General features: G+C 36.8%; 2 protein-coding genes and 1 long non-coding RNA gene across 6 annotated transcripts; 2 read left to right on the top strand and 1 right to left on the bottom strand.

Moving 5' to 3' along the window:
• The first annotated feature begins 73 nt into the window (after positions 1-73).
• pen-2 (presenilin enhancer, gamma-secretase subunit) lies at positions 74-5,129 on the top strand. 2 transcript variants are annotated; one of them, XM_087358586.1, is made up of 3 exons: positions 74-275; positions 368-472; positions 4,783-5,129. In XM_087358586.1, exons 1-3 carry the CDS (start codon positions 215-217, stop codon positions 4,881-4,883), a joined length of 267 nt encoding a protein of 88 aa, XP_087214712.1. In that variant the 5' UTR covers positions 74-214; the 3' UTR covers positions 4,884-5,129. The 2 variants fall into 2 exon arrangements, with proteins under 2 accessions (XP_087214712.1, XP_021933153.1); XM_022077461.2 differs by lacking the exon at positions 4,783-5,129 and adding an exon at positions 1,829-2,118 and having other exon boundaries at positions 84-275.
• MFS16 (major facilitator superfamily transporter 16) lies at positions 2,000-23,644 on the bottom strand. 3 transcript variants are annotated; one of them, XM_087358572.1, is made up of 14 exons: positions 23,144-23,644; positions 21,632-21,810; positions 21,227-21,305; positions 20,240-20,375; positions 19,036-19,117; positions 17,943-18,139; positions 16,283-16,381; positions 15,189-15,233; positions 12,417-12,518; positions 11,717-11,807; positions 8,655-8,803; positions 6,897-7,098; positions 5,518-5,615; positions 2,000-5,169 (listed from the first exon to the last, which is right to left on the bottom strand). In XM_087358572.1, the coding sequence occupies exons 1-14, from the start codon at positions 23,230-23,232 to the stop codon at positions 5,104-5,106; spliced, it is 1,614 nt and encodes a 537-aa protein (XP_087214698.1). In that variant the 5' UTR covers positions 23,233-23,644; the 3' UTR covers positions 2,000-5,103. The 3 variants fall into 3 exon arrangements, with proteins under 3 accessions (XP_087214698.1, XP_087214699.1, XP_087214700.1); XM_087358573.1 differs by having other exon boundaries at positions 12,417-12,515; XM_087358574.1 differs by lacking the exon at positions 15,189-15,233.
• Positions 23,645-23,684: 40 nt separating this feature from the next.
• On the top strand, positions 23,685-25,211 carry LOC147872219 (uncharacterized). Its single transcript, XR_015537817.1, has 2 exons — positions 23,685-24,044; positions 24,924-25,211. It is a non-coding gene; the product is annotated as an uncharacterized LOC147872219 (long non-coding RNA).
• The last annotated feature ends 1,460 nt before the right edge of the window (positions 25,212-26,671 follow it).

Here is a 26,671-nt window from a genome sequence, read left to right as displayed (position 1 = left end):
TAAGAGTTCATTTGCAACCTCTTACACTCACGAGTTTAAAATTTTGCAGGTTAAGTGACCTCAGTGTATTGATTCAAGTTGGTTACACTGTCATATAGTGATAAACACTTGGATGGTTTGATGATGAGCACGTAAATTAAGTAATACGTATTGCCTAGTTTATATCTAAATTCCAGTTGTATTTTAAATTTTGCTTGGTAGTTTGCCTCGAAAGATGGATTTGTCAAAAATGAAAAATGATAAGAAACTTTACCTTTGCAGGTGGTATTATCGAGGTAAATTTGCCAGGAACATAATGTTATAATTTTAAGATGCAGTTCACTGGCTGTTGTAGCTAATACATCCATAATTTAAACTGTCTTTTCAGCTGGATTTGCATTTCTGCCGTTTCTATGGTGTGTAAATGCTATTTGGTTCTTCTCGGAAGCATTTAGGAAGCCACCATATGAGCAACAAAAGGAAATAAAGAAGTGTAAGTTTTGACAGCAAAGATTATTTTATAACTTTAGTTTACCTGCAGAACCATTGTTTGCAAATGTTCTTACATTCAAGTTTGAATATTGCATTCACGAAGGCGCATTTTAAGTCTTGGAAATATACAGAATTAGGTTCAGGTGTGGCTGTGCACAAACTGACAATTGAGGGTATTGGAATTCAGAAAATATAATTTACACCCACTGACTAGCTCTAGGGAAATTCCATGAGTGATGGAATTACTTATTTTCTTTAAAGTTTAAATTAATATTGGACCATTAGAAAACGTGGACAAAACCGACTGGACTTTTGTCCAAACCAAACTAACTTTATTTTGAAAATGGCAGTCATCTGGGTTCTAGTGCCATATAATATACTGCCAGACTACATGGCACAACACAGAAGACAGCCATCTTCAGACTCACTGCCATGAAAACCCCAAATCTAACTTTATTTTGACAACTTTGTCAAGAACCAGAGGTTTTAGTACTGACTCCACAGACCTGCCACAGGAACCACATGCGAGATTTTTCTTCTGTTTAATTATTAAGCTTGCAAGATAGTGGTCTGTATTAACTGCACACCTCACAACATTTGGTATACATTATGCAGAATGTCTGGTAACCGTGTGTCAGTACTTCAGGGTCTTATTCCCGGGATATTTGGCATTTCTCAGGATTTGTGATCACATGTATATTGACATCTACTTACAACTCCAAGACCAGTACCAGCCTTGTCCCCAATATATACACATACTTACAAAATACATTTACAGTACTGTACCAAATATGAATCTTCACCACCTTCGTAGAATGGTATGAAGTAGACACTTCACTTTCTTTATTCAGCTATTTTATACCAATATTGTATTGACCATTCCCATCAGAGGGAATTATGTGAACTAATTCTGATTTATGCTGGAGGAGGAAGAGATTATATGGCTAGTCTTTACCTCTCCTCACTGGATTAAGGTAGTACAGCAAGGCAGTCATATAATTTCCTAATGTGGTGAGCTGTGAAAACTTTCGGTGGTTTTGAATTGTTCTTACGATTGTAAATGTTACTGGTATTTAGTCCAATAACACTGTTGATTCAGTTACCCGAACTAATAAGTGAATAAACTGTAATTATTATTTTAATATTTTATTTATGTGAGATTTGGGCACATTAGACCAGTGTGCAATAGTTGTTATTCATTAAAATGAAAAATATTCTATGCTCACTTCACCACAGTTCCTTGAGGCACAATGGATCGCTTCTGAAAAGGGTTACAAAATCTTATTTTAGAGTATGCACACATGGACAATTACTCTGTACTACTGTAGTGTAACCTCTGTGTACTTTCTTTGTGCAGATGTGATAATGTCTGGAATTGGTGCTATTATATGGACAGCAATTCTGACAACATGGATAACAATATTTCAGTTGCACCGAGCAGAATGGGGAGCAACTGCAGATCAGTTATCATTCATTATACCAACAGGAATACCTTAACAACTGGCTATTCTTTTATAATAATTACAACTTTACTTGCTATCATGTTGAACTTTATTTCAATATAAATCAGGAGTCAGAAATAAGTTGTCCTTTTTCAGATTTTGTAAAGACTTGTACAAAACAATAAATCCAACAATTATAAATTCATGTATTGAGTTATATAACTGAAACATGCTATGACATTTGCAGCTACAATAATAGCAAAATAATTATCACCATATGAGCATTATTTAGTATGTTCTATTGGAAAAATATATATATATATACACAATTGATTAGTAAAGTACAGACATATAAATTTACAATGTACATACAAGGATGTTTCAGTTAAAATAATGTAGTTGAAAAAAGTTATAAGTGATAAAGTTTTCTTGGGTAATCAACTGCATGTATTCAGAGCACAAGTCCCAACATTTCAGAGACCATCATCTCTTTCCATCACCAGGGAGTGATGTAATGGCAACCTAGTGATTGATCCATCTACGCTCCACCTTCAAGATCAATTATTGACATATGAAGGATCATGAATGGAGCCAAGTGTGAATCGCTCATCATGCTCACTGTTGCCGCAACTGTAAACTCGAGTCAGATAGACCAATCTGGTGTTTTTCTGAGTAAATGCTCCTAACATCTGACATTGACATGTTCTGTCCGAATGCTGCTTAACTGTGCTGTCTGGAGTGGACTAGACATGGCTTCTGGAGCTTGCTGGTGTGTCATCAGATTTCATCGCTAATGCTAAATTGTACTCATATTTGAATGAGATAACTTTCACATACAAATAATGAATGATGGGTCTGGTACCTGGTCATCAACTTCCTACACGAACCTACAGATAATGTTGAGCAGTGTTCAGACAGGACAAGAGTCAGGGGTGTTACGTTGCTTCTAATGACAGAACATGGCCATTACACCAGATAGGTCACTGACTCAAGCTTCCGGATGAGTTGTATAAACCATTCTTATTGGGTCAATGGTTGTCCCTGAAGGTGGGGTCCAAGATGGATCTCTAAATGTACATATATAGCAACCAACAGCTAATAGGGGAGAAGGGGGCTAGTTGTTATATTTTAGTTTAAAAATCACTCATTTGCAGCATCTCACAAGTCTCGTATCTATTGCGTCTCCCCTGTGCTCAGTTCTACCGAAGGTATGATACTTGTAGCTTGTGTATTACGTGAGCTAGGTTGATTTTAAGTGTTTTTACCTGCAAAAAGTTTAAAAAAAAATCTGAGTTTGAACTAACAGCTAATGAAGTCTTTTGGAAGAATCTTGTTAAGGCAAACTGCTAATACATGGTGAAAATGTTTGAAGTTAATTTCTGCAATTAATTGTTAATTGGTATAGTGCCTGTAATTAATTGCTTAATAAAGGTCTGAATTGTTCCTTCTGTTTACTAATACAGTGTGTTGTAACAACTTTCCCCTTCACTGTAACAACTAGCACCATAACAGGGCGCATTGTTACAAACCACCTTCTCTTAAATAAACAAGTTTTGTGATGAAACAAAAATGAATAGGTCTTTGAAAAAATGTTATTAATATAGCCGAATAGTAGTAGTACCTGATGCCATAATTGCTAACTATGTAAATTTTAAGAATAAATGTACAAAAAATCATAATTGAAAATTGTAAGAACTAGCCCCAGTCTCCCCTACCCATTATGTAGTTTACTGATGATAGAGAGAGATGGTGTCTGTTATGTTCAACTTCTGCCCAGAATAGACACACCTCACTTCCCAAGAACATTTTATCACTGCGCACAAATGAAACACATTTGCTTGGATAGCTAGGACAATACACATAATAAAACCAACTGTCGCTGTCTTCTCTTGTGCTGTTTTAAATTGTTATATGCTACGTTATTCTATGACGTGTCTGAACGTGAAATCGCTTCTTGTTTGATGTGGACAGGGGAAAAAAAAGCGTAACATATTTGTGATCAAGATGATTACAGTCTTCTGGGATATTGCACCAATTAGTATGATAAAAGTTAACCTATGTCTCACAGGTGCTTGCTGCCTCCATCTGGTGACTTGTCAGTAAACTTCTACCAGACTACATGGCATATCATCCCATCGTCTTTATACTTTCTGATGCAAGAACCTGAAATCTCACCATTTTTGTGATTACTTCGCTTTCACTCTCTGGAATTATTATGGAAGCCCACAGCAACCCTCTTTTTTTCCCAGCCATCTTTTTGAAGTTTATGCTGCATCATTTCCAACTAACAAAAATACTGTTATGTTCATTATACTGAGACATTCTGTTAAAGGTTCAATGCTTCAAAGCACTGTACCTATTAACATTTGTCCAATTATAATTTTTACTCTGTTCGACAGATGCACTTTCAAAACGTATCTGAACTGATTATCATTCCTATTGCAGATATGTACTGATACAGCTCCTCCCGAGGCAGTGATGCTGATTTTATTAACTGAAATGTTTGAAACAAGATGGCCTGTCTTGTTTCTCACTACTAAATGGAATATTAAAGGTGCTGGAGGGTAACTTGCTTGTCGGAAATGTTAGGGTTACAAGATTTACAAGCAACAGAACTGGGATGACTTTCTCTTTTCATGAACTCCGAGGGTCCAGCCCAAACTAAGGCTCACACAATTTCTGCTTCTGTTCACCAAAACTAATGGAAGACAAGTCCTGGGAGATGAAACTCTGTGCCGCTCTCTACCAAGGTCTTTTGTAGAAGTCTACAGAAAATATATGTATTTTAAGGATACCTTATCACATAGTAAACTATGCAACTTTCATGAATAAGATTAATCTAAATTAAAATAATGATAAAATCTTTTAGGGCATCAATCCCTAATGATGGAAACAGATGGTCTCCACTACACCAGACATTTGATCCGAACTCACACCGTACATTGCCTGAGAAGATGCGATCACATTTAGTGCAGTTAAAACAGTTACTTTCTATAGACCTGTGAAAATGGCTGTTCATTTAAATAGTAATGCTCTGTATTAAATGCAGCACTTAAAATGGACATCAGGAATGATAAATCCAAGCACGACAGAACTAGCAATCAATAAGTGCCAGTAGTGTGAAATAACCAAGCTCTTCTGAGTTTCACTTGTACCTGAGACTTAAAACATTTTATCCTGTAGATCATAATTAATAAAATAGTAATTGGCAGAGTCTTGAAGTTTGAAACTCGTGTTTCACCAAACGAACGAGGAACTGAAACAAAAGTTGATCTGCAGCAGTTACGTCAGTATGAATATAGAGAAATGATCAGAATAAACTCTAAGATAAGCATCATTTTTCTATTATGGCACAAATACAATATATAGGTTGTACACATGAAATGTGTACCACTTTACTCATGAACCAAAAGGCATGGGATTGAAAAATAAATGAAGATGCAATTACATGGGTTGAAAAAACATAAATTCAAAGCCGGTGATACTTAAAAATACACAGTTGTCAAAACTGCATTTACCAAGCAACTGGTACATACAACACATCTTTGAATGGAGACCAGCAAGGGAAAGAGATTGTCATGAACAGAAGCAAGTAAATTCTTACCAGAAGAGCGAGGACATCTGCTGTCATCAGCATGTAGAACACGTACTGCCAACCCATGTTTGACACAAACCCTGCCACCAATGGTCCAACAGCAGCACCTACACGAAACCATCGGACATGAAAAATAAGAAGGGGAAGATCAAGGGTATGTGGGAACGTCAAATAATAGTGTCCTGAAGACACAAATTCACAACACATTCACCTTTTCTGCCTCCAAATATACCTCCTCTTAGAGTTCTTTTCATACTAAGTCCCTAATGCACGTAACTAACATTCAGCGACATAACGGCTATCTCTAGGCTTGTGGGCAAGCTTATTTCAGAACTTATAACCCCCAGAGAGAGAGAATTGCCTAGTACTTGAATCTCACATAAATTGCACTTCCTGCTAATCTGTAGGTCCCTATCCAAAATATAAACCCCAAAATTAAAAACTACTACTGCTGGAATTCAAAACCTAATCTTTGTTCAGTTTGTGTGGGAAATACCTAAGGGGCACCACAATGGATACGCTCCTATGGCAAAAGGACAATTTCTACCTCTGCTTATGGAAACTGTACTACATAGACAGTACAAAAGAGGATGCAAGATCATAAAATTGGTTAGAACCATGCAAAAACATTAAAATCAGAGGGTTCAAGGTCTGGAATGTATGGTGGGTGGTGAACAGCTTCAGATTTCAGTTCCTCAAGGGTTTCCTTAGTGTGGGCAGCAGAATGAGGGTTGGTGCCGTCACACAACAAAACAACACCTCGTGACAATCTTCCTATCCTCAGTGTTTTCAAATTATTGCCTATGAATTTTAACCCCTTTTCACACCATCCACCCACAGAAAGCAGTGTTTTGATATCTCAGCTCACAAGTTTCAATGCTGCCAACTGTTAGTGGTATAGCTTGTTTCTGCATCAGGCAGAAAAAAATGTGGCTCTTTTTTGAATTGCCTGAGTAGAAACTATTTATCAATTGGTAGCTCTTGTGCGACTTCGTGGGAAATGACAGGCGGACTTCTTGTGTAGTTTTTGTGGCTCGTGTCAGACAGTTTTAACCACCAAAGATTTGGAAATATGTGAAAGAACACCACGAGACTGTGGCCTCTGACTTATGGTTGTTTGCCCAACATGCAGATATGTATAGAGGAAAAGTAAATACAAACAGTAAAATAGCTGAAATATGATGTGTAATAAATAAGCTCTTGAAATCAACTGGTTGATAAAATGCAACCAGATAAAGGCAAGAAAACATTGAAGATCTGTGTGTGTAAGTGCAGTCAGCTGGCACTTTAGTGACTTCCAATGGCTAAGTTCAAGATGCAGGAGTCAAAGTGACTTTGCGGAGTGACGACTTCAAATGTGAAAACATCCAAGGGTGACAATCACACACCTACTGATCCAGTTCCATCAATGATTGCTGACACTGTTGCTAAAGCTTTAGCATTGCCTTCCAGTGAATGATGGGTTCCAAGGTCAGCGGATACAGCTGTTGTTATGAGAGCATATGGACCATTTACTAGAAATCCCACTGCAGCCAGCAGCAAAACATTGGTTACAAAACCGTCTGTTCCATAGTCCTCATATACAAACATCTGAAACAATGAAAAATCATACCTGGAGCTCAACAAAGCAAACAAATTAGTAACTAAGCACTTCTAAGTTAAGGCTGTGGGAAATTAATTTCTCTTCATAATCTTACTTTTTCTTACATATAAAGGATAATCAGATATTTGTAAAAGACATATGGTACAATCCATATCTAATCAGACAACACTGGTAACTGTCATGTTTAAAAATTCCACAAAAAATTGAATACTTTGTTTAGAGATAAAAATGGAACTCCCCAAGTCTGAAGCTGCGAACACAATAGCATCCCTGTGGATGCATTTTCTAAATTGCAGCAAGATCAATTACACAACCTCTTGAAAATTAAATTTCTGTATAAATAAGATGTAGATTGTGAGATTTCAGGTTCTCGTGGTGGTGAGTATACAGATGGTCATCTTGTGGGTCATTACACCATGAAATCTGGTAGAAGTTTACAAACATTTCATAGGTGCTTGCTTCCTCCATCATCAGGGCAATGAGTCCCTGCATGTGGACAACACCATCTGCTTAATTGATTTTTCTGAGAATTATTAATTTATAATACAAGACCCTGCTCAAGATTTCACTGGGAATGCTTCTCAACCCACGGAGTACCCATCCGTCTTTTACTTCAAGCCACCTTGAAATTCAGGCCTTAAGCATATTTTACATAATAACATTAATGATATGACCAGCCACGTTAATGCAACTTTCTATAATGCTTTTCAATAACGTACAGTGCAAGAAGTAAAGGCATTGCCAACTATTTTTGTGATCCATGACAGCTGCATTCCAGTACAAGAGCAAATAGAACTTTGTCAATTTATGTCAGCACAAACTGGACTTTAGGTTAAAAGTCAAATGGAAGTCTTGGATACTCCTGACTATCTGGACAACACGAATACAGCATATCAGCGGCAGAGTGGTAGAATGATGTAGGACACTTCACTGTGTTATCAACAAATTGGCAAAAAATGGTTATCCTTCTTGGGATGGTTGTCATCCTAGATCAGGAGCACATCCAAGAAAATTTGAGTGAATTGAAAACTATGTCAAAATCAGGACTGTTTACAAAACTAAATGTACCCTTTGAGGTTCAATGATGATTCTTGACCAAACAGATATATTTAGGCTTCAGGGGGATGTGAGAAAGACGGAGACTTTTGGGAGGGCGTATCGAGGAACACTGACATAACATTAGGCAGGGTCTGATGGAAAATTTGAAACTGGTCCAGCACATGTTTGAGAAGGCTATCAGATTTGTTGGAAAGATGCTAAAATTTTACAAATTGAGCCGAAATAAATGCGCACCTACAAATCCATGCCATCATTTTTCTCCCTAATAATTACTGAAATGGATGGTATTCATGTAGTATGAAGGTCATGCCATTGTAAATTACCTTGAACTAAACTCTTTAAATATCCTACCCTACATCACCACCATGCAACATGGTATGAAGAACTTTCTCCATATGATGGAAGATGGAATTAAGTAAAAATCATAGCATGAAATCACATGGAACTGCAAAGGTAGTCTCAGTCAATCACTGCAGCAACTCACCATAGGGATGGCCAAGGACAGCATCGCCGCACACGTGGAAGCGCTCTTGCCACTGTAGTCACTGATGCCACCCGCCACAATTGCACCCACAATCCCTCCAACATCAAATAATGTTGACAACTGTGCACTCTCTGTGGGGCTAAGAGTTGCTGAAATAAATTACTGCATTACTGAAGAGGTACATGGCTTCAACACACAAAACGAACCCTTTAAACACCGTTGATAATTATATGTACCACCTGCTTTAACAATCAGTACTGCATTTTGCCCACAAAGCATATTTATTTGTTTCATATGTTTATCAGAGTAAACAATGATTATTTCCTTAAATTGCTTTAATGAACTGATCTTTGTAATGGAGAAGTGACGTATCTCCTGTGGGCAGAACTGAATTTTTAAATATTATTTACATACGCTTCAGAAGGGTTAAATCATAAAAAGTGTAAAGCGGATCCTTCGTCACGATGGTACAGTGCAACATCAGATTGCAGATGGAGGAAAAGGCCTCCAGACATGAAAGTTAATAGAACATTCGTCATATAAGACTGAATAGGTGTAATTCATACGGAATAAACAGAATTTCAAAATGTATTATTTGCAAATTCTAAACATTTGTGGCTGAAATAAAAGAATGACATGTAGACACCACACAAGTGTTGCCATCATTATTATATTCATGTAAGAGTAGCAATATATTGCAGGTGATGTAAAAACAAGATATTTATTAAATTAATGTTATCTATATATCTTTATATTAACAAAAGAATAAACAAGTTTCAATGTGATGTATAAGCAGTATCAAGAGAATCAGAAAAATGTAAGTTATATTTGGTTGAAGTACAAGTGAAATGGGATAAGAGTGGTACTGAACAAGCAACTGTTTGTATTTTTTCTACAGAAATGGAAATGACAATCATTCCTTCATTTCGTGCATTTTCATACACAAGGGAATCATATAAGCAGTTAAGAGGAGAGGCAAGATGTCATATATATTATTATTAAGCCACTGGTGTGATATAGTTCTGAATGTGCATGCAAAATTTTGACAGAAGATTTAAAATGTAAAGGTAGGGTACACAAGACATTTTCAAACAGACGATACAGAATGAGAGCTTACATGAGCCTAGAAATGAAAAAGGAGTTCCAGCAGTAAACTTTTCCACACCATAAAACTTTGATGTCAACAGTACAATGTTCCCACATTGCAGGATTCATAAATAAATTATACTTCTGCTGATGGAAAGATACATTAAACTGCAGTGGTTGCAGAATCCAAGCCATATAAATGCAGATAATACATGTAACTAGCAGAACTTTCAGGGAAAAAAAGAAGGGATATCTGAAAGACAGAATTAATGAACTTCAAAAAGTAATAACAAATAAACTAGAGATGTGTACAGAGAAATAAATTAATTTAAGAATTGTTAAAACTTAGAACAATCTTACTGAACACTGAGAATTGTGATATGCTTGCAGAGTTGCACAATATTTTCAGTAGGTGAAAGAATTTCTTTTGTTAATGTCTGAATGTATGTAAAGTAAAGTTTGTCCCACTATACGCCATGTAGGCGTTTGGGGGGAGTGGAGGTATAGCTCCTCTCTTCCTTGACCTCGGCACTAGATGAGGGTGAGTGGTCAGCATCACGCCCCGGCCGGCTTTACCGCCGGGAAAGGACCCCGGTACCCATTGTAGAGGAGGCTGGGTGGGCCCCAGAGCCGGTCTGGACGCAGGGGCTAGAGGAAAAATCCTCTGCCCCCGTCGGGGATCGAACCCCGGCCGTCCAGCCCGTAGCTAGTCACTATACTGACTGAGCTATCCCGGCTCACAAGTCTGAATATATGTGGTGTTAACAATATTAGGCAGACTGAAATATATACAATTGAACTATTAGTACCTCAGGTTGAGATTGCCATTGAAATTTAAAAGAAATAAAAGATGCAAAGTGTACATAAAAGTCTGGCAGAACTGATCCAAGCTGGAGGTAATGCACTGTGTTCAAAAATACAAACTTACTCATTCTATTTGGAACAAAGAAGTGCCAGCAGTGAAGGGCGATAAGATTAAATGTAGTAATAATCTGGGAATATCAGTTATCAACTACACACACAATGTTTTTCAAACACTCTTTTGTCAAATTTAACTCTATACATCAGGGCTGTGGAGTCGATACACAAAACCTCCTACTCCTCAATTTTTAACTCTCCAATTCTGACTAATTCGTAAAAGCTCACTATGTGTTAATAATGGTAAATGGTACCATAAGACATTTCATCACCACCACGTGAATCATCAGGCTACTTTTTAGACTTATAACCTATATTTAAGTCTAATGGCTATTGCAGAAATCGGTTGATTTGTAGATAGTTTGTATTCTTAAGGTATTGGAGCCACAGTTACAAAGCATTATTCCCACACCATGTGGCTCAACGCGTCATTGAATCTCCCTAAGCGTCAGGCCGCCGGCAGCTCACACGATAGTGAAAGTGTTAAAACAGTATTTTCTTAAGATTTTATATCGGAGTCGGTACATTTTTACCGACTCCGATTCCACAGCCCTGCTATGTATAGACGAAATCAGCGGGGTTCATCAGTGGGTTTTTATGTAATCAATCAACTACTTATCAGATATTCTGCATACTTTTAACATTTGTGTTTATCCATCTGAAATTTTAACTATTACAAGACTGTAAAACAGTGCTCTGCAGTATGCATTTGATTTGTGTGTTGGTGCTTTAAGCAACTTTTATTTACACTCAACCCTCACACATTCTTCTAGGAAAGCAGTGTAATAATTAAAAACTTGCCGTTCCTAACTTTGGTCCCCATAACATAATGTACTGAACACAGGATTAATAATGGGTGCATTCAGAAGATATTTTCCAACTCCAAATTACAATTTTCACAAAAAATAGGAAAGAAATTGTTTTCTGTTATACCATGTTCTTAAGTTTCTGCCCTCCCAACACAGAATACGTCTCTTCCACGAGTTGCAACAAGCGAACCCAATTTCATAAACTAAAAAAATTATCCAAACAGCATCATAAATAGTGGGCACACTTACTTGATGATTTGATGTAAAGTGGAAGCCAATACAGAAATGTGTAGCTCACTAGCTTTGCGAAAAACAGACTCAAGGAGTATTCAACAACACCCTGCAACAAAACATGCATTTCAAATCCTGCCCTAACATGAGTATATATTTCAGTTGTAGCAACATAATAATTTAACCTAATATTTCAGTGAGACTAATTTTTAGGCACTTCACCACTTTTCAAAACCCTTTACTTTCATTCAACAGAAAAATCAGATATTAAGAGTTGTTGATATAGACACAACATTACGGTTTGGAGATTAAAGATCATTTATCCCATCCAAATCAGAAATTACTGGTGCCTTTCAAAAAAGGTACAAAGTCAAATGTAAAATTTTGACAAACACCAGAACTGTTACACTATGTGTACAAAGTTACTGTACAGAAAATCAACAAATTAAATTTTTCTCGAGTTAATTTCATAACCTACAAAAACAATACTAGGAAGAGTAAATGCATTTGTTTCACATTAATACTCAAATATTACAAGCACCAACTACTGTAAATAAAAAAATATCTGAATGTAAATGACTGTCAAGCATACTCTTACATCTTTACAAAAAATTACGACTCATCTCAGTACCATTTATCAGAACCCGCAGGTACTCGAGAATTTACAGAGGAAGGTTCAGAATTTTACTATACTATAAAGGTGAAATCAATCACTCACTGGTATCTTGAGAGCACCTGTGAATCCAATAGGTTTCTCTGATGAAGAATGACAGGTCAAGATGTGGCTGTCTTCCCTCTGTGATCGCCGTATCAATTCCTGCTGCAATATCGGAGCAGAGCAATGAGTGCGGGAAAGACAATAAAATATTTCTAACAATCATATCACGACCTCTGCACATATTACAACTGTAACAGACCTATTCTAGATTTCCTGGTTGTATGGATCAAATGGTTTTAATTATGAGTAGGCAATGTTTAATTTTTATGGTAGAAGACTGAATGATGATTATTAGCCTAATTAAGATTCATCAGTACACAGATTTCAATTAGAATGCTGTACAATACTTCACTTGAAACTGAATCATAGATCTTTTTGAAGTCTACAAACACCTGAAATCGCCCCATTGTATTCCCAAATGTTCTCTCAGAATATATAATCACTATTTTATCTACTACAATGAAATCCACAAAAATTATCCACAGCACTTTGGTCTGTTTTAGCTTTTAATTAGCAACCTCAACCTCAAAATAACTGGGTTTGGGAACTACCAGCTCAACTGATGTATTTCACTTTGTCTACCACACATAACTCCATGTACATTCAACAGATCACAGAAGCAATCTTTCACATAATCAAAATACTGTGGCAATGTGGTCACCAATCCCTTCCTTTTATCATATTACTTCTAGGTTGCAAACCCTTATCTTAACCTTACTCAACTGTGCACTGCTGCTTACACATTCTCGATGGTGTTCTGAATATGAAACTTTTCAAGTCTCCCAATGTTAAAATGCTGTCTGAATATTCGTTGCATTGCCATCACAAAGTTGTTATTTTTAAAATGTCTCTGTAGTGAATGCATTGGTGCACAGATGATCACTGATCCATGTTTACTAAAATGGTGTCCCTTGCTGAACAGTGTAGCACTCTTAGTTTCATCCCCTCCCCAGGACTGCCAGAGTATGAATGAATGCTGCCCAATCCTGTATTTACACGTTTCACTTAAAATAACCTTCCAAATCCGCACACCTTCCATGCAATGTATGGCAGACCAGTGTGTAAATACCCTGCATATGACACCTTATCACTAAAATACTCTCCTTTGTAACTGCTTCATATGTAAAGGCTGGTCCCAAGGTAATGATTAACATTCCCCTTTTTATAGAAAAATGTACGAGGCGCGTCCACAAAGTAAGTTTCCTACTCGTTCCACAGCTAGCAAACCTTATATTGCGCGAAGCAACTGTGCGTACGTGATAGAGCAATGACGTAGCATGGCGCATGCACTAACGGCACTTCCCGCGTTCTCACAGTAGCATCGTTGCAGCTGTTGAAGATGGAGGTTCTTATTCCAGCTCCCGCCGACTGTGAAGTGCGGTCAGTGATAACGCTAGGCCGCACACGGCTCGACGGACAGCGAGTCTCCTGCAGGAGTTCAGCTGGGAGGTGTTTAATCATTCACCCTACAGCCCGGACCTCGCTCCCAGTGATTTCCATCTTTTCCTACACCTCAAGAAATTCCTGTCCGGTCAGCGTCAGCGTTTTGAGAATGACAGAGAGGCGGAGATGGTTGTCACACAGTGGTTCCAATCCCAGGCGGCAGACTTCTACGACACAGGTATTCAAAAGTTTATCCCACGGTATGACAAATGTCTCAATTCCGGTGGCGAATATGTTGAAAAATAGCTGGACACTTGCTGTATCTGTTGCAATAAATATTTCCATGAAATTGTGTTTTGTTTCTGTAAACGGCCCCAGGGAAACTTACTTTGAGGACGCGCCTCGTATAATCACCTGTTGAATCCTGTATTCCCATGAAATGTAGCTCAGTTTCTTGATGTAGTCCTTCTTAAAGGCATAAAAGCCATTCACTGCCAAGAATCTACTGCACTTTCACAAATCTTAAAGTTCACAAGAGGCAAACAATTGTCCCTATTCCCAATCATAAACTTCTATCCATACCATACTAATTCCCAAAGATTGATATTTTGTCATTCTTTATGCTTCAGCATACACAAAGACACCTTATGGGTAATTTCCTGCCATCTATTGGCCATGTTTTCAGCCAAGATCACTGTGCCACCTATCAATGGTCTTATGAACTCCATGTTCTACTATTTAACATAGTGATAATGACTGAACAGATTTTCACATAATTTGGTATGGAGGTTATGCCATGGGATGCTGGTCTAAACTCGTACATTTTAATTTCCTAAAATCCGTATTACCGATATGACACGATTGCGGATGAATGAAGTCATTAGGTGAGAGGATGATCCTGTGTTGATCACTTACCCATGATACTCTGCAATGGCTGATGACATGATCACTCCTAATGGCCTCACTGCCTGTTTGCTTATAACTGAAGAATGGCTGGACAGATGCATATGCCATGCACAAGTAATGTGGAAGCTATTAGGACTACTCATGTAAACATATGTAAACCTACCTTTCATTTGACACTACAATCCACATGGGATGCAAGATCTGGCCAAATTTTAACAGAAAGCTCCAAAACCTGCTTTACCTCTAAGAATCTTCAATCTCCAGGCATTCATCTGCTACATTTTTAATTGCCTCACCCACTATAGGTAATGACATTACATAAATTAATAACAAAACAAAATGACAGCCAATATCACTTAATTTCCAGAACTCTGTGAACTCCAGCACCAATTTATGTGCAATCCAAAACATCAAGAATTTACCTTGCTGAAACGAGAATTTTAGAGTGAATGAAATTCAGTGTGTTGGTAACCCTTCACTTACGTTGTTATGATGGTTTCCATATTTCCAAGAATGATAATCATTTCCCTTCAAAAAATAAAAACAAAGTACACCGTTAAGGTTTATACACAACAAAACACAAAGAAGAGAAGGATAAGGCACAGACAATATTACACAACATTAACTTCCAAATACGCAAAGTCTCCTTCATTATTCCACTACAAAATAAAGAATTCATGATAGTAAACGGAACAACTCATTTGCATCAAAGAGCAAGCATGTCATCTTTTGTCGCTCATTGTCCTTGTACAATTAAATATGTTATTTAAGATAAAAAAATATTCACAGAACTTAAATATGTTGTGTGTTACTCAATATGATAATATTTTATTCAGTTAATGACACAAATGTGTAATGACAATGTTGTAGAATACATACAAAGATCCAGAAGCAGAAGTGTGCTAAATCCACACTTTATTAAAATTAAAAAAAATGAAATAAAATTAAACATGGTTGCTCCAATTCCATTTCTATTAAGATTCTGAAAGGCTTATTTATAGGTGGCAAACAAAACGTGACTTAGCCCACCCTCACACACAAATAAAAAGCGTTAGTGGGATTACATTTTGCAACATTCCACATTTCCAACTATGGGTTAGTACACTTACTCCCACGTCTTCACACAAGGATGCATGCATGTATATATATGTGTGTGTACATACATACATACATATATACATTGAGGGGCCCAAAAAAATGTATACACAACATGACTTATGGTCATCTCTTGATGTCTGTATAAATTTAGTATTAAACCTTTTATACAGGTTTTTGTTTTGTTGAAGTGTGTAAATATTTTTTGGTTTTTATGTCACATGACATCTGCTGATTTCCAACTGTGACTTTTTCTGAGAACATAATAAAAAAAACTTCACGTGGTGGTACTTTCAAAATAACACGGTGAACACATTTTCATTTCTAACTTTTGGGATAGCTATTAAAGCTGGAAATACTACAATAAGAACATCTTTGCAAAAGGCCCCATCATGTCATCTCTCCCGGTGAGTAATTGTTGTAAGCTGATAAACAATTGTTTGTTAGGTTACATCAGTTACAGACTAAAACACTACACTCACCAGCTCTGTGTCATCAGATTCACAGCTTGCAAGACCTTCTGAAGAATCTTCTGAGGACACCGTCTCATACCCCTGAGAATTAAGTCGCTCTGCACACACCTGAACAGTATTTCATATGTAATCTACACAGGCCATATACTGTATCAGCAGTCACAGTTAAAAGACAGAGCTTTAAAATACTCCTTGAAAGTGTAACATGCCAAAAAGTTGAAAATTAATGTCATGTAAAACTGTTTTCAACTGGTCAATCGCTACAAGTTTTAGATTAACAGTAGACATTTCCCATCAAATCAACACACAGGAATATAATTTAAAATTGACCCCTTCGGATTCAAATTAAATTATATGAGCCTATATACCTAAAACTAGTGAAACACCAGATTTTTAACCCTCTTATGCCACACAGTTCTTTGTAGCAGAATTCAAAACTGGAAAGATGTCGGACACAAAACCAACTCCCCCAGACCTGGGATGACCGACCCTGAGTTTGGGGTTAATTGTCTTGGACCTAGGACCGATAACCTTTGGACCTGTGATCATGATACTGGATCTAGATCAATCACCTTGGACATGGAATGAATTCCCTTGGCTTGAGTCATATGGCCTTGGATCCATAGTCAAATGACCTTGGGTTCAGAATAAATGACCTTGATTATGGGACTGGTGGCAATGGGTCTCTGTCCATTTATCTTGGACTTATAACTGAGACCAAGGTCATTTGTCACAAGCATGTCTTTTCGCAAAGTATGAAGTAGGATTTCAGGTTTTTACAGCGGTAAGTCCGAAGATGGCTGTGTTCTAGGTTGTAGCACCATGCAAAGCTTACCAATATCATCACCCTCTTCGCCTTGATGGTGGAGGCAGCAAAGGCCAATGAAACATTGGTAAGCATCTACCAGAAAACACAGCACTACAACCCAGAAGACGTCCATCTATACATTATTATCTGAAAAATTAGAATTTGTTATCGATATTAATAAAATTCCGCAATATAAATTTAATTATAATCCATATGGATGGACAGACAGATATGGAGAAACTAACAGGCATACATTTTCAGGTTTTGCGGTTGCCATGTTTAAAAACTTGTAAAAATGGTTGACACAAAAAATCTAGCTCTTGCATGGGTGGGCTACAGATAATTTGAGAGCTATGCTATTAACATTTATAAAATATATTATTTTGCTAATCAAACATTTGTGTGAGGATATACAGGCTTGATTTGAAAACCCGCAAATGACCAAAGAATAACAAACAAAAATAAATAAACACTACATGCGAAATTTTTAAAGATATGTTATAAAAACCTGAGTAAGATTGTGTGGTTGTGTATTATCACTGTAAGAGAACAGAATTAAAAAAGATGTTTTTAATATGAAAATATACAGAATGCTGCGAGAAGAGACAACAGAATGAATTGGAATTGGCATGTGATTAGTCATTCGAAAGGAGCAGAACTGATAGGATAATTAAGAAAAAAGTCTTGGAAGTCCAGCTGGTTGTTATTAGGTTATTCACACAGATACGATTTTCACCATAAGAACAACAGGAAGATGACAATGAACAATGTGTTCTTCATAATCAATGCACTACTGACCATCAAAATTTCCAGTAACCTGCATTTCAAATGTAAGTTTAATGGCTATTAGTATTTACAAACCTGGTCTGGTAGAGGGCAATTCACATCAGCTGGCCTGACAACCAAGAATAGGAATACCACAAATCCCATACCAGCTATAAGGATACCTGGCACAATGAATGACAAACTCCAATCCCCTTCCACATATTCACCAGCTATCAGAGAACCAAGAATATTTCCCATTGAAGTGTGTGAGTTCCACAGACCAAATATAATACCTACAAAGACACAAAATGGAGCGATAACTAACTGGAACTTCATGGTTTTCAACAACTCATACATAAACTGCTTCATCAGAGTTTACTGCTTATAATGCACCAACAATCCCAAACAAAAAGTTAGTGAATGCCCACACACCATTCAAATTTCAAACATTCAAAGACCTAGGGGAAAAAATAAAGGTAAATAGTAACATGAGACTTGAGGTACTCATGCTGGTGACGATGACAACATTCTTCTGAGTTGTGATGCCCTGTACACAGCATGTTCCTCCACAACACTGGTATCTAACTACGAGTCTACATCCAGAAAAATATCATGAGTCGGTAACACACCTATGGAAGGTCCATTACTTACTGCTTCCTGAAGAGGCTACATGTTGACTGTCAAATGCATTATTTATTTAGTGTTCTGTCTGACGACAGGTCCATATGAACAGGATCCTTCCATCCTTGTCTCGGACTGGGACCTGTTCATATACGTTCTTGGCAGATGATCCAGAAGTGGTTTGCCATTGCCTTCTTCTGTGTGTGAATGGAGTAATTGTTGGGATGCCACGGAGAAACCGGGGAAGCCCCCGGAGGAAAACTCCGTGTTGCCTAGACCACGGCCTTGCCCAACACAAGTTATAAATTCGGGCACCGCCGGGAATCGAACCCAAGACCCCAGGATTACAACGCCAGCGTTCTAACCGCTAGACCACCGTGGCGGTGTGTCAAATGCATAGTTAGGAATAAATGCAATGAATTCTCACAACATTGTCTTTGTTTATACTTTCATCACTGACAACTTTTTCACACTTCTGTCAATTTAGTTCCATTTAAGGTCCACATTGGCACCTGTCCATAAACAGATTGTACACCACACAATCTAAATATATCTACATATTTCTCACCTCTTTTCCTCTTGCCAAACCAATTTCCAACAACTGTAACAACTCCTGGCCATCCAGTTGATTGTACAACACCAGACAAGATCTGTAGAAGTAAAATGAAATACGTTCGTACGTTAATTTTATCTGTCTGTAAAAGGATGGTGAACCCTGATGCAATCAGATCTAAACAATTCCTAAACAAATCATAAGACGATCTCTTTCTGTCCACACATCCTAATGCAGACTATGCATGACCAGTTTAATGGTGCAAACCACATTACAACCCACTGCAAGAATGTCTTATTAGTGGAAATATGAGTAAAATTAATTTGTTATTAATGTAGTGACACCATCTGATAATCCAGATGAAAAAACTTCAAAATATGCATAAGATCAGATGCAGAATATTGCAGATTTAAAGAAACACTGATCCTTACATAAAGGAACCTCTGGTCATACATCGTTTTTCAAAACAGCAAAAACCTGACTTCACGAACTATTACTCACCTAAACAATGCAACCTGCATACAAGACTGGCAAGACATGCAGGATTCAGGTTCAGGCATATACAGCACAAGAACAAACAGAGCTGAACTGCGCTTCCAACTGTCTGATTTGGATTAAAATTTAAATGGCTACATAGACTTATGTCAATATTATGAAAATTCACTAAGCAAGGGCTCAGTTATACGACACAAAAAAACAGTGACAAAGAGAATAGGCACTTTCTGTTGCAAACGTGTCTAACAGAAGTACTGACACACCCCATTTCTCAAATATTCTATGGGCTTGTTCCTGCAAATCTCCTGCATGAATCAAAACGAAGCAAATGTGATATGACAGATGGGACATGTTAGTCTATTACACTATTACATATTTTATAATTGGAATAACATAATATGAATTTAATGTATGCAATTACATGCGTGCCTGCTGATGGTCACAACCTACACTGAAATAAACTGTTCAAATGTATGAGTACAATGAGTTTCATACATACTACGTAATTTTGGCAAACTCTCAAATATTTACTTTTTTACTGTTCTTATGAAAGATGTTCTTAGCCCAGTATAAATGCTCCTGAGCTACATAGCTATCTGACATCAGTTTCTTTAGATTTACATGCCAGATAATGAATGTAATTTTCTTCTAATGTCCTTTCAGAAGTTGTCCATAAAACTGTTTACGTTATCTGTAAATGCATAAGTACCAAAGATGCCTTTACCTGTACAAGTGTGAAGTACCACATGTTATGAATTCCATATGACTTTGCTATGCCAAAAAGATAACTGAACAGGCCTGATGTAATCATACCAAGTGCAAGGAAGTATCGCAGATTAGCCCGTTCTGCCAGAAAACCACTGAAATAACACAAATACATTAGGATGAATAAAACTATAATATAACACTAAACTCAAGTGACAGACAATGCATGGTCTTGTTCAAACAGATGATCACTAATATATATTCACAGAGCAATATGTCAAGGTATGGAAAACATTAGGAAATTAACATGAATTGGTACCGTAAATGTGTCTGTTTCTCAAATCGGCGGAACTCATATGAAGTAATACAGGGAACTAATCCAATCACCAACTACCTAAAATTTGAAGATATCCGCCTTCTGGGTTATTGCGCTGTGTAGTCTGGTCGATGTTAACCAACGTTTCAGAGGTCATACTGCCTCCGTCATCAGGGCGATGAATATGCCAATAGGGTGTGAGGAGCTGGATTTATAGGCCGGGAAGTGAAAGGTGTAGGTGTACCTAAAATTTATCAACATTCTCTGTAACTGTTAAGTAAACAAAAGAACTCTATGTTCTTGCCAGTGTCTCGCAGACTAGTGCCTTCTTTAGGATTACTCATCACTATCCTAATGATAGGGACAGAGATTGTCCCTGAAACATTAAATTTTAATCAACTGACACAGCTGATAGCCCAAGATTTTATTAATGTTTCACCGTGAACGATTCAGATCACACAGTCTTATGATTAATTATGTAATCAATGTAACTATGTAAATTAAAGCTGTTACAAATATATTTTGATAATTGTTTTTCTGTATTATGAAGTGTTTCAATACTGTGCTTGAAACGAAGTCCACAACGCATAATAAATTAGTAAATATAACATGTGGTCTGGTGCTAACAAGGGAGCGAGATACATTACCTGCATGGACAAGATGGTAACCTGTTTTATCATAATTCCTTACCTAAGGAACATAGAAGCTGCATATGCAAATAAGTAAGCTGAATCTAATGCGCCCAACATTGCAGCAGCATTTTTATCACCTGGAAAGGAGCACACCATTTCAATTCATGAATTTGCTCAGATGCTTATCTTCTTCAACTCTGTTCTATGAATCAAAATAAATGCAATGAATCAAAAGCCTTCTGTTACAAATAATAAGGTAATGTGCAAGATCAAGCGATTATTCATACATGTCAAGTGAATCGTAAAATATGCAAAACTTTGTGACTTCAGAATATGACTTTCACAGTAACAATTATCAAGATGCCTATTATAATGTGAGAATATTACCTCAATTAATGAGTTATTTCAATTACTATACTTACTTACAAGAACACCCCTTTAAAGAATAAACCTTACTACTTACCAAATGGTGCCCAGTCACACCAATTGTCTTTGTTGGTAGCATTAATGATTAAATCAGGAGGCGGAACATAATCACTACAGTTCTTATTTAATACATTCTTCACCACACTGATTGGCTTGCGAGATAAGTGGTAGCATGTATATGCCGCATATGTCAAAATGAACACACTTGCACGGTACCTGGTCAATGAAAAATGAAAAATGGAAAATACATGTTGTGAAACATAAATTACATATTTAAACTCTTTTCTCAAATGTACTGAACATCCACACTCCTCAGTTTTCATAAGTGAATATAATTTTCATTACTTCATCAAATTACATGCCTGACAGGTTGTTTGTCAGGTGTTCTGCATGCCCTAGCATGAGTGACAACCTCGATATAAAATCTTAAGAACACTTTCGCTACCATGTGAGCCTCTGGTGGCCTCATGCTTAGGGAGATTCAATGACACGTTGGGCCACATGATGTGGGAATAATGCATTGTAACTTTGGCTCCGGTACCTTAAGAACGCAAACTGTCTACAAATCAGCCGATTTCTGCAATAACCATTACACTTATATTTAAATATAGGTTATAAGTCTAAAAAGTAGCCTGATGATTCATGTTATGGTGATGAAATCTCTTATGGTACAATGCCACATTAACATGAACTCAGACCATTTTAAATAATGCCTATGTCTTACAATGAGCATTCATGTATGTAGTGGTCAATAAGTGTAATGCCACCGTAACAAGCATTACAACACTATGAAGTTCAAAACATTATTCATTATGATATATTTTAATGAAATTCATGTCATGCCTTGTCCATTCCTTGGCTAGGCAGGAAAGACATTTTTCTCTCCTGTTGATTTGTACTGAAAATTTGCTTGTTAGTACTGAGTTGTGATTACCTTATAAATGTAAATAATTAAAAAAACTGATTCAAAAAGAAGACAAGTATCCTTTATTACTGTTTACATGGTTATTAATAGTGTTTTGATAGTTGTTAAGTGGTACTACGTTGATGAACAACAGTTTTTTCATTAGCTACCTAGTATTTTAACAATTACATGCGTGCATACAAAAGATACGCAGACGTTTAAGGAGGTTAAGTTCACACTAGGCCTGCCTAATGATGTATGTCAAGAACACAGAAACAAGTAGTTAAATAATGTGATAAAGTAAGAAAGTTATACAATACTGTTACACAGAATTAATGTTCAGGAACACAAATTTAAAATGAGCATAGAGAAAGGATTTTGAAAAATTTTCAAAATTTCAAAATCTTCAAACTATGCCACTGTTTGTGGACACACTTTCTTTCTATACTATGACTTGAGTACATATACAACATTTCGGCTGCAATGTACACTATTTTTCCATACACAGAAGTGATAAAATAAAGAGAACATTTATAAAAACAATGATGAAAGTGTACGAGGTATCAATAAACGGACAATGAATTCCCAAAATTTGTATATAAAGATACGGTACACAAAACATAAGGATCCTTCTCTCTTCCTTACCACAAAGTTCTATTCACAAATGTCCTTGAGCAACACTTGTCACTTGCTTTTTGCACGAGGCAAATTCCAACAGGTATTCCGTTACTCATTTCCACTTCGGCTGGGTACACAAAATAATACTTAATAATACTTCTTCTAATATATTCGTATTTAAAAATTTATATCGTCACTTCATTGCATACTTCTTAAATTCCGACACGTGGTATCTTGCGGAAATAGATAACCTATCTACTTGCAGACAGGTCAAACTTCAATCTCTCAAATAGTTAGTGTGAAACTAACCCCAAAACATTTTTACTGAACAATATAAAATAGACCCCTTTTATTTCAGTATATTCCCACAATTTTAGGCCTAAATCCTCACCTACCGAAATTATAATTCACGCGGCACTTTGAAAAATCCCCCAACATGTTACCACCCAACTAACCTATCAACCCTACAACTTAATCCACGACAGCACCTCTGCCAATGATTCATGCTTAATGTCCACCCTGTGGTACCACAGAATAAAATACGGAAACCAACTAGCACAGACAATAAACTGCATAACAACATAGTGATTACTGTTAGTCATGATACTTTTACTGTACCATTTGTATAATATCTAGCAATATCAGCAATTCCAACTACACAATTTCTACTGCATTTAATTCACCTACAAGTCACTTCACTTTCCTACCTCTTACCTAATATCATTTTGTGGACTCTGATTCACCTACATTACATGGAGTGAAGTTGTATCCCTGCATTTTACAACCAACACTTCTTTCCTTTCATTTTTTCTGAAACCTATTTAAAATTAAGTGAGATTTTAGGTTCTCACGCGGCGAGTATGAAGATGGCGCGCGAGGCTTACTCATCACCCTGATGATGGACGCGCCAAGCACCTCTGAAACAAAGGTAAACTTCTATCAGACAATAGGCGTAACAACCCAGAAGACAGCCATTTTTCGTTCTCACATTAGATAAAACCGTATCTTTGTATTTTAGTAGAGCAAAACTAAACACCTGCATTTGATCTGTTTGCTCATACAAGTCAAAACTGAATCCTTACATTTTATGCCCATAAAACTGATTTCTGTAAAGTATGCCAAAATAATCTGCAGATTTGGATGATAATGTTTAATAGTTTTGCATGGACTTTGAAAAATGAAGGAAATGCAAGACAATTTTTTTCTGTGCATTTACTTTTTATTAGGTTGTGCTTTAGTTGGGGCACTTTAGTTTTTAAAATGAGCCACGGTAGTACACTCAGAGCGTCTGGCTACGGACTGGCTGGACATCCGAGTTCGAACCCTAGTTTTGGCAAGGACTTCTTTTCTAGTCTCTGCCCAGACCAGATCTGGGGTTGGCCCTGCCTCCAATCCAATGGATGCTAGGGAGTTATACCCAGGGTTGTCAAGTTTTCAGCATTGAAATAAGGGACAAATGTCAGGATGAGGTGGCCATCGGCTTCCATCTGACTAACCATTAGCATGCCCACAAAAAATATTATGAAAGCGTACAAGTAGCAAGAGTATTGTACTCATATACAGAAGAAATGTATTATATTCAGCTATTAATAAATTATGTCAACCAATAAATACCATACTGTTTGTTACAAAGCACATAACAAGGCTATAAGTTACTAGCAATTTTTATACCAGAAACCAATGTCAACTCATACTTTTGCCAGATATGGCAGTGATAATTATGATGACGCAGAGACGTTGTATTTGAAGATTGCTGTCTTCTGGGTTGTTGCACCATGTAGTCTGATAGAGTTTACCTTTGTTTCAGAGGAGCTTGAAGATGGTGCACGAGGCTTACTTATCGCCCTGATGATGGAGGCAGCAAGGACCTCTGAAACGTCAGTATCTACCAGACTACACAGTGCAACAACCCATAAGACAGCAGTCTTCAGACTCACTGCCATGAAAACCTCAAATCCTACAAGTTGTATTTGATTTACATTTTGGCATACGCTAGTAGCCTGGTATAATTTTTTGAGAATTCATTAAAATCTTTAAATTTGTGATTGGATTTCAGTGTAATCTAAAGTTGACAATTATATTTTATGAACACCTATTTCTCCTTTCATTCCATTTGTCCATGGATCATAATTTGAAACAAACAGCAGTGTTTAAACATAACTGAAGTAATTTCATAGACCAACATAATTGCAAAATATAGCCACAGATGGCCATTAGAACCATCTGTTGACAAGTTTAAATCTACATAAAGAGACATATTTCAATACACAACTGCATAAAGTTTTAGTGAATGAAGTTTTGATGCGATTTACAAGAGAAGTATGATGGCAGTATGCATCTACATCCAGATTTCCAGTTCTGAGTGACAATGAATATGCTGTGATTATAGATAATCTGTTCTTGGTTACATGGGCTACACAAAATGAATGACACTTCATTCTGACAAGTGTGTAAAAGTGGTTGGTTCAGTTTTGAAGTTCTGTTGATATATTTGATACTTCTCATTGCATTAAAGAGATCAGTACACGCAGTCACAATTACTCTTTACGCAATTTAAACATTAGATTTGACATTTTGTTTACTTTTGTAAGCTATTTTTTTTAATGTGAAACTATTTGCTGGTCAGTTATAAAATTAATCTATGTATCAAAGTATAAAGTTCTGTATGTATAATAATAATAATGTTGCCATTTTATGCCAATACTCTGCAATTTATTTAAATGTATACTTTATAAAAATGTTTCTTCACATACTGCTTATAGTAAAATTACAATTTCTCAAAATTATTTGTAGATAGAACTGCAACAAAGTGGATCATGCAGTTTTTAACTTCGTGGTGATCTGTATAATCTGCACTTGGATAATGAACCATTAAGTTACATGATTAGGGACAAAATTATGGATTATCCCTCTAAACAGCCACTATGGTCTTTGTAATTCTTTGAAGAAATGGTCTACAAAGGTCAGAATGCAGTGGACAAACTTTTACCAGCTTCACTTAACTTCAGATTTTTTTAAAATGGTGCCTTTCTGTGGGTCATCTGACAACCAAGCCTCTCGATCTGTCTGTCTTCCCACCACTCCTCCTCCTAATTTCTTCCTTCTGTCTGACATATCATTCCTAGCTTGTTCTCATCTTCAACTTGGTCTCCCTCATGTCCATTCTTCACTTGAACATGGCATGGAAATTTGTGGTGCATTTGTTACACATCTATTAACAGCAAGGAATGTGGCAGAATGTGACTTTTAAAAAGTGTTAGCCAAATCCAGAGGTCGACAGGGCATTGTGAAAATTTTGGCAATTGAGCATGCACATCACACATAATTGCTCATGATACACAATCACAGTACATCAAAGGTTACACAATTAAAATCAAGAGAAATGTGATATAAGTAAGCCTAAATAAGGTGGCTAACAACACCTGTGATGGGTTGGTTGAAGTTTACTAACAATGTATTTTGTATGACAAGTTGTGATGTGTTTAGTGTATGGAGTACCACTGAACCATAAACATAAGTTTCTATTTTTCATTTTTCAAAGTGTTAGCCAGGTTA

The sequence above is a fragment of the Zootermopsis nevadensis genome, unplaced genomic scaffold (genome assembly GCF_977971745.1).
Source record: "Zootermopsis nevadensis isolate Lab colony 2312 unplaced genomic scaffold, Znev_1.0 Znev_ptg000030l, whole genome shotgun sequence".
In the NCBI taxonomy this organism is placed as follows: domain Eukaryota; kingdom Metazoa; phylum Arthropoda; class Insecta; order Blattodea; family Termopsidae; genus Zootermopsis; species Zootermopsis nevadensis.
This window is presented reverse-complemented; position numbering and strand designations above follow the sequence as displayed.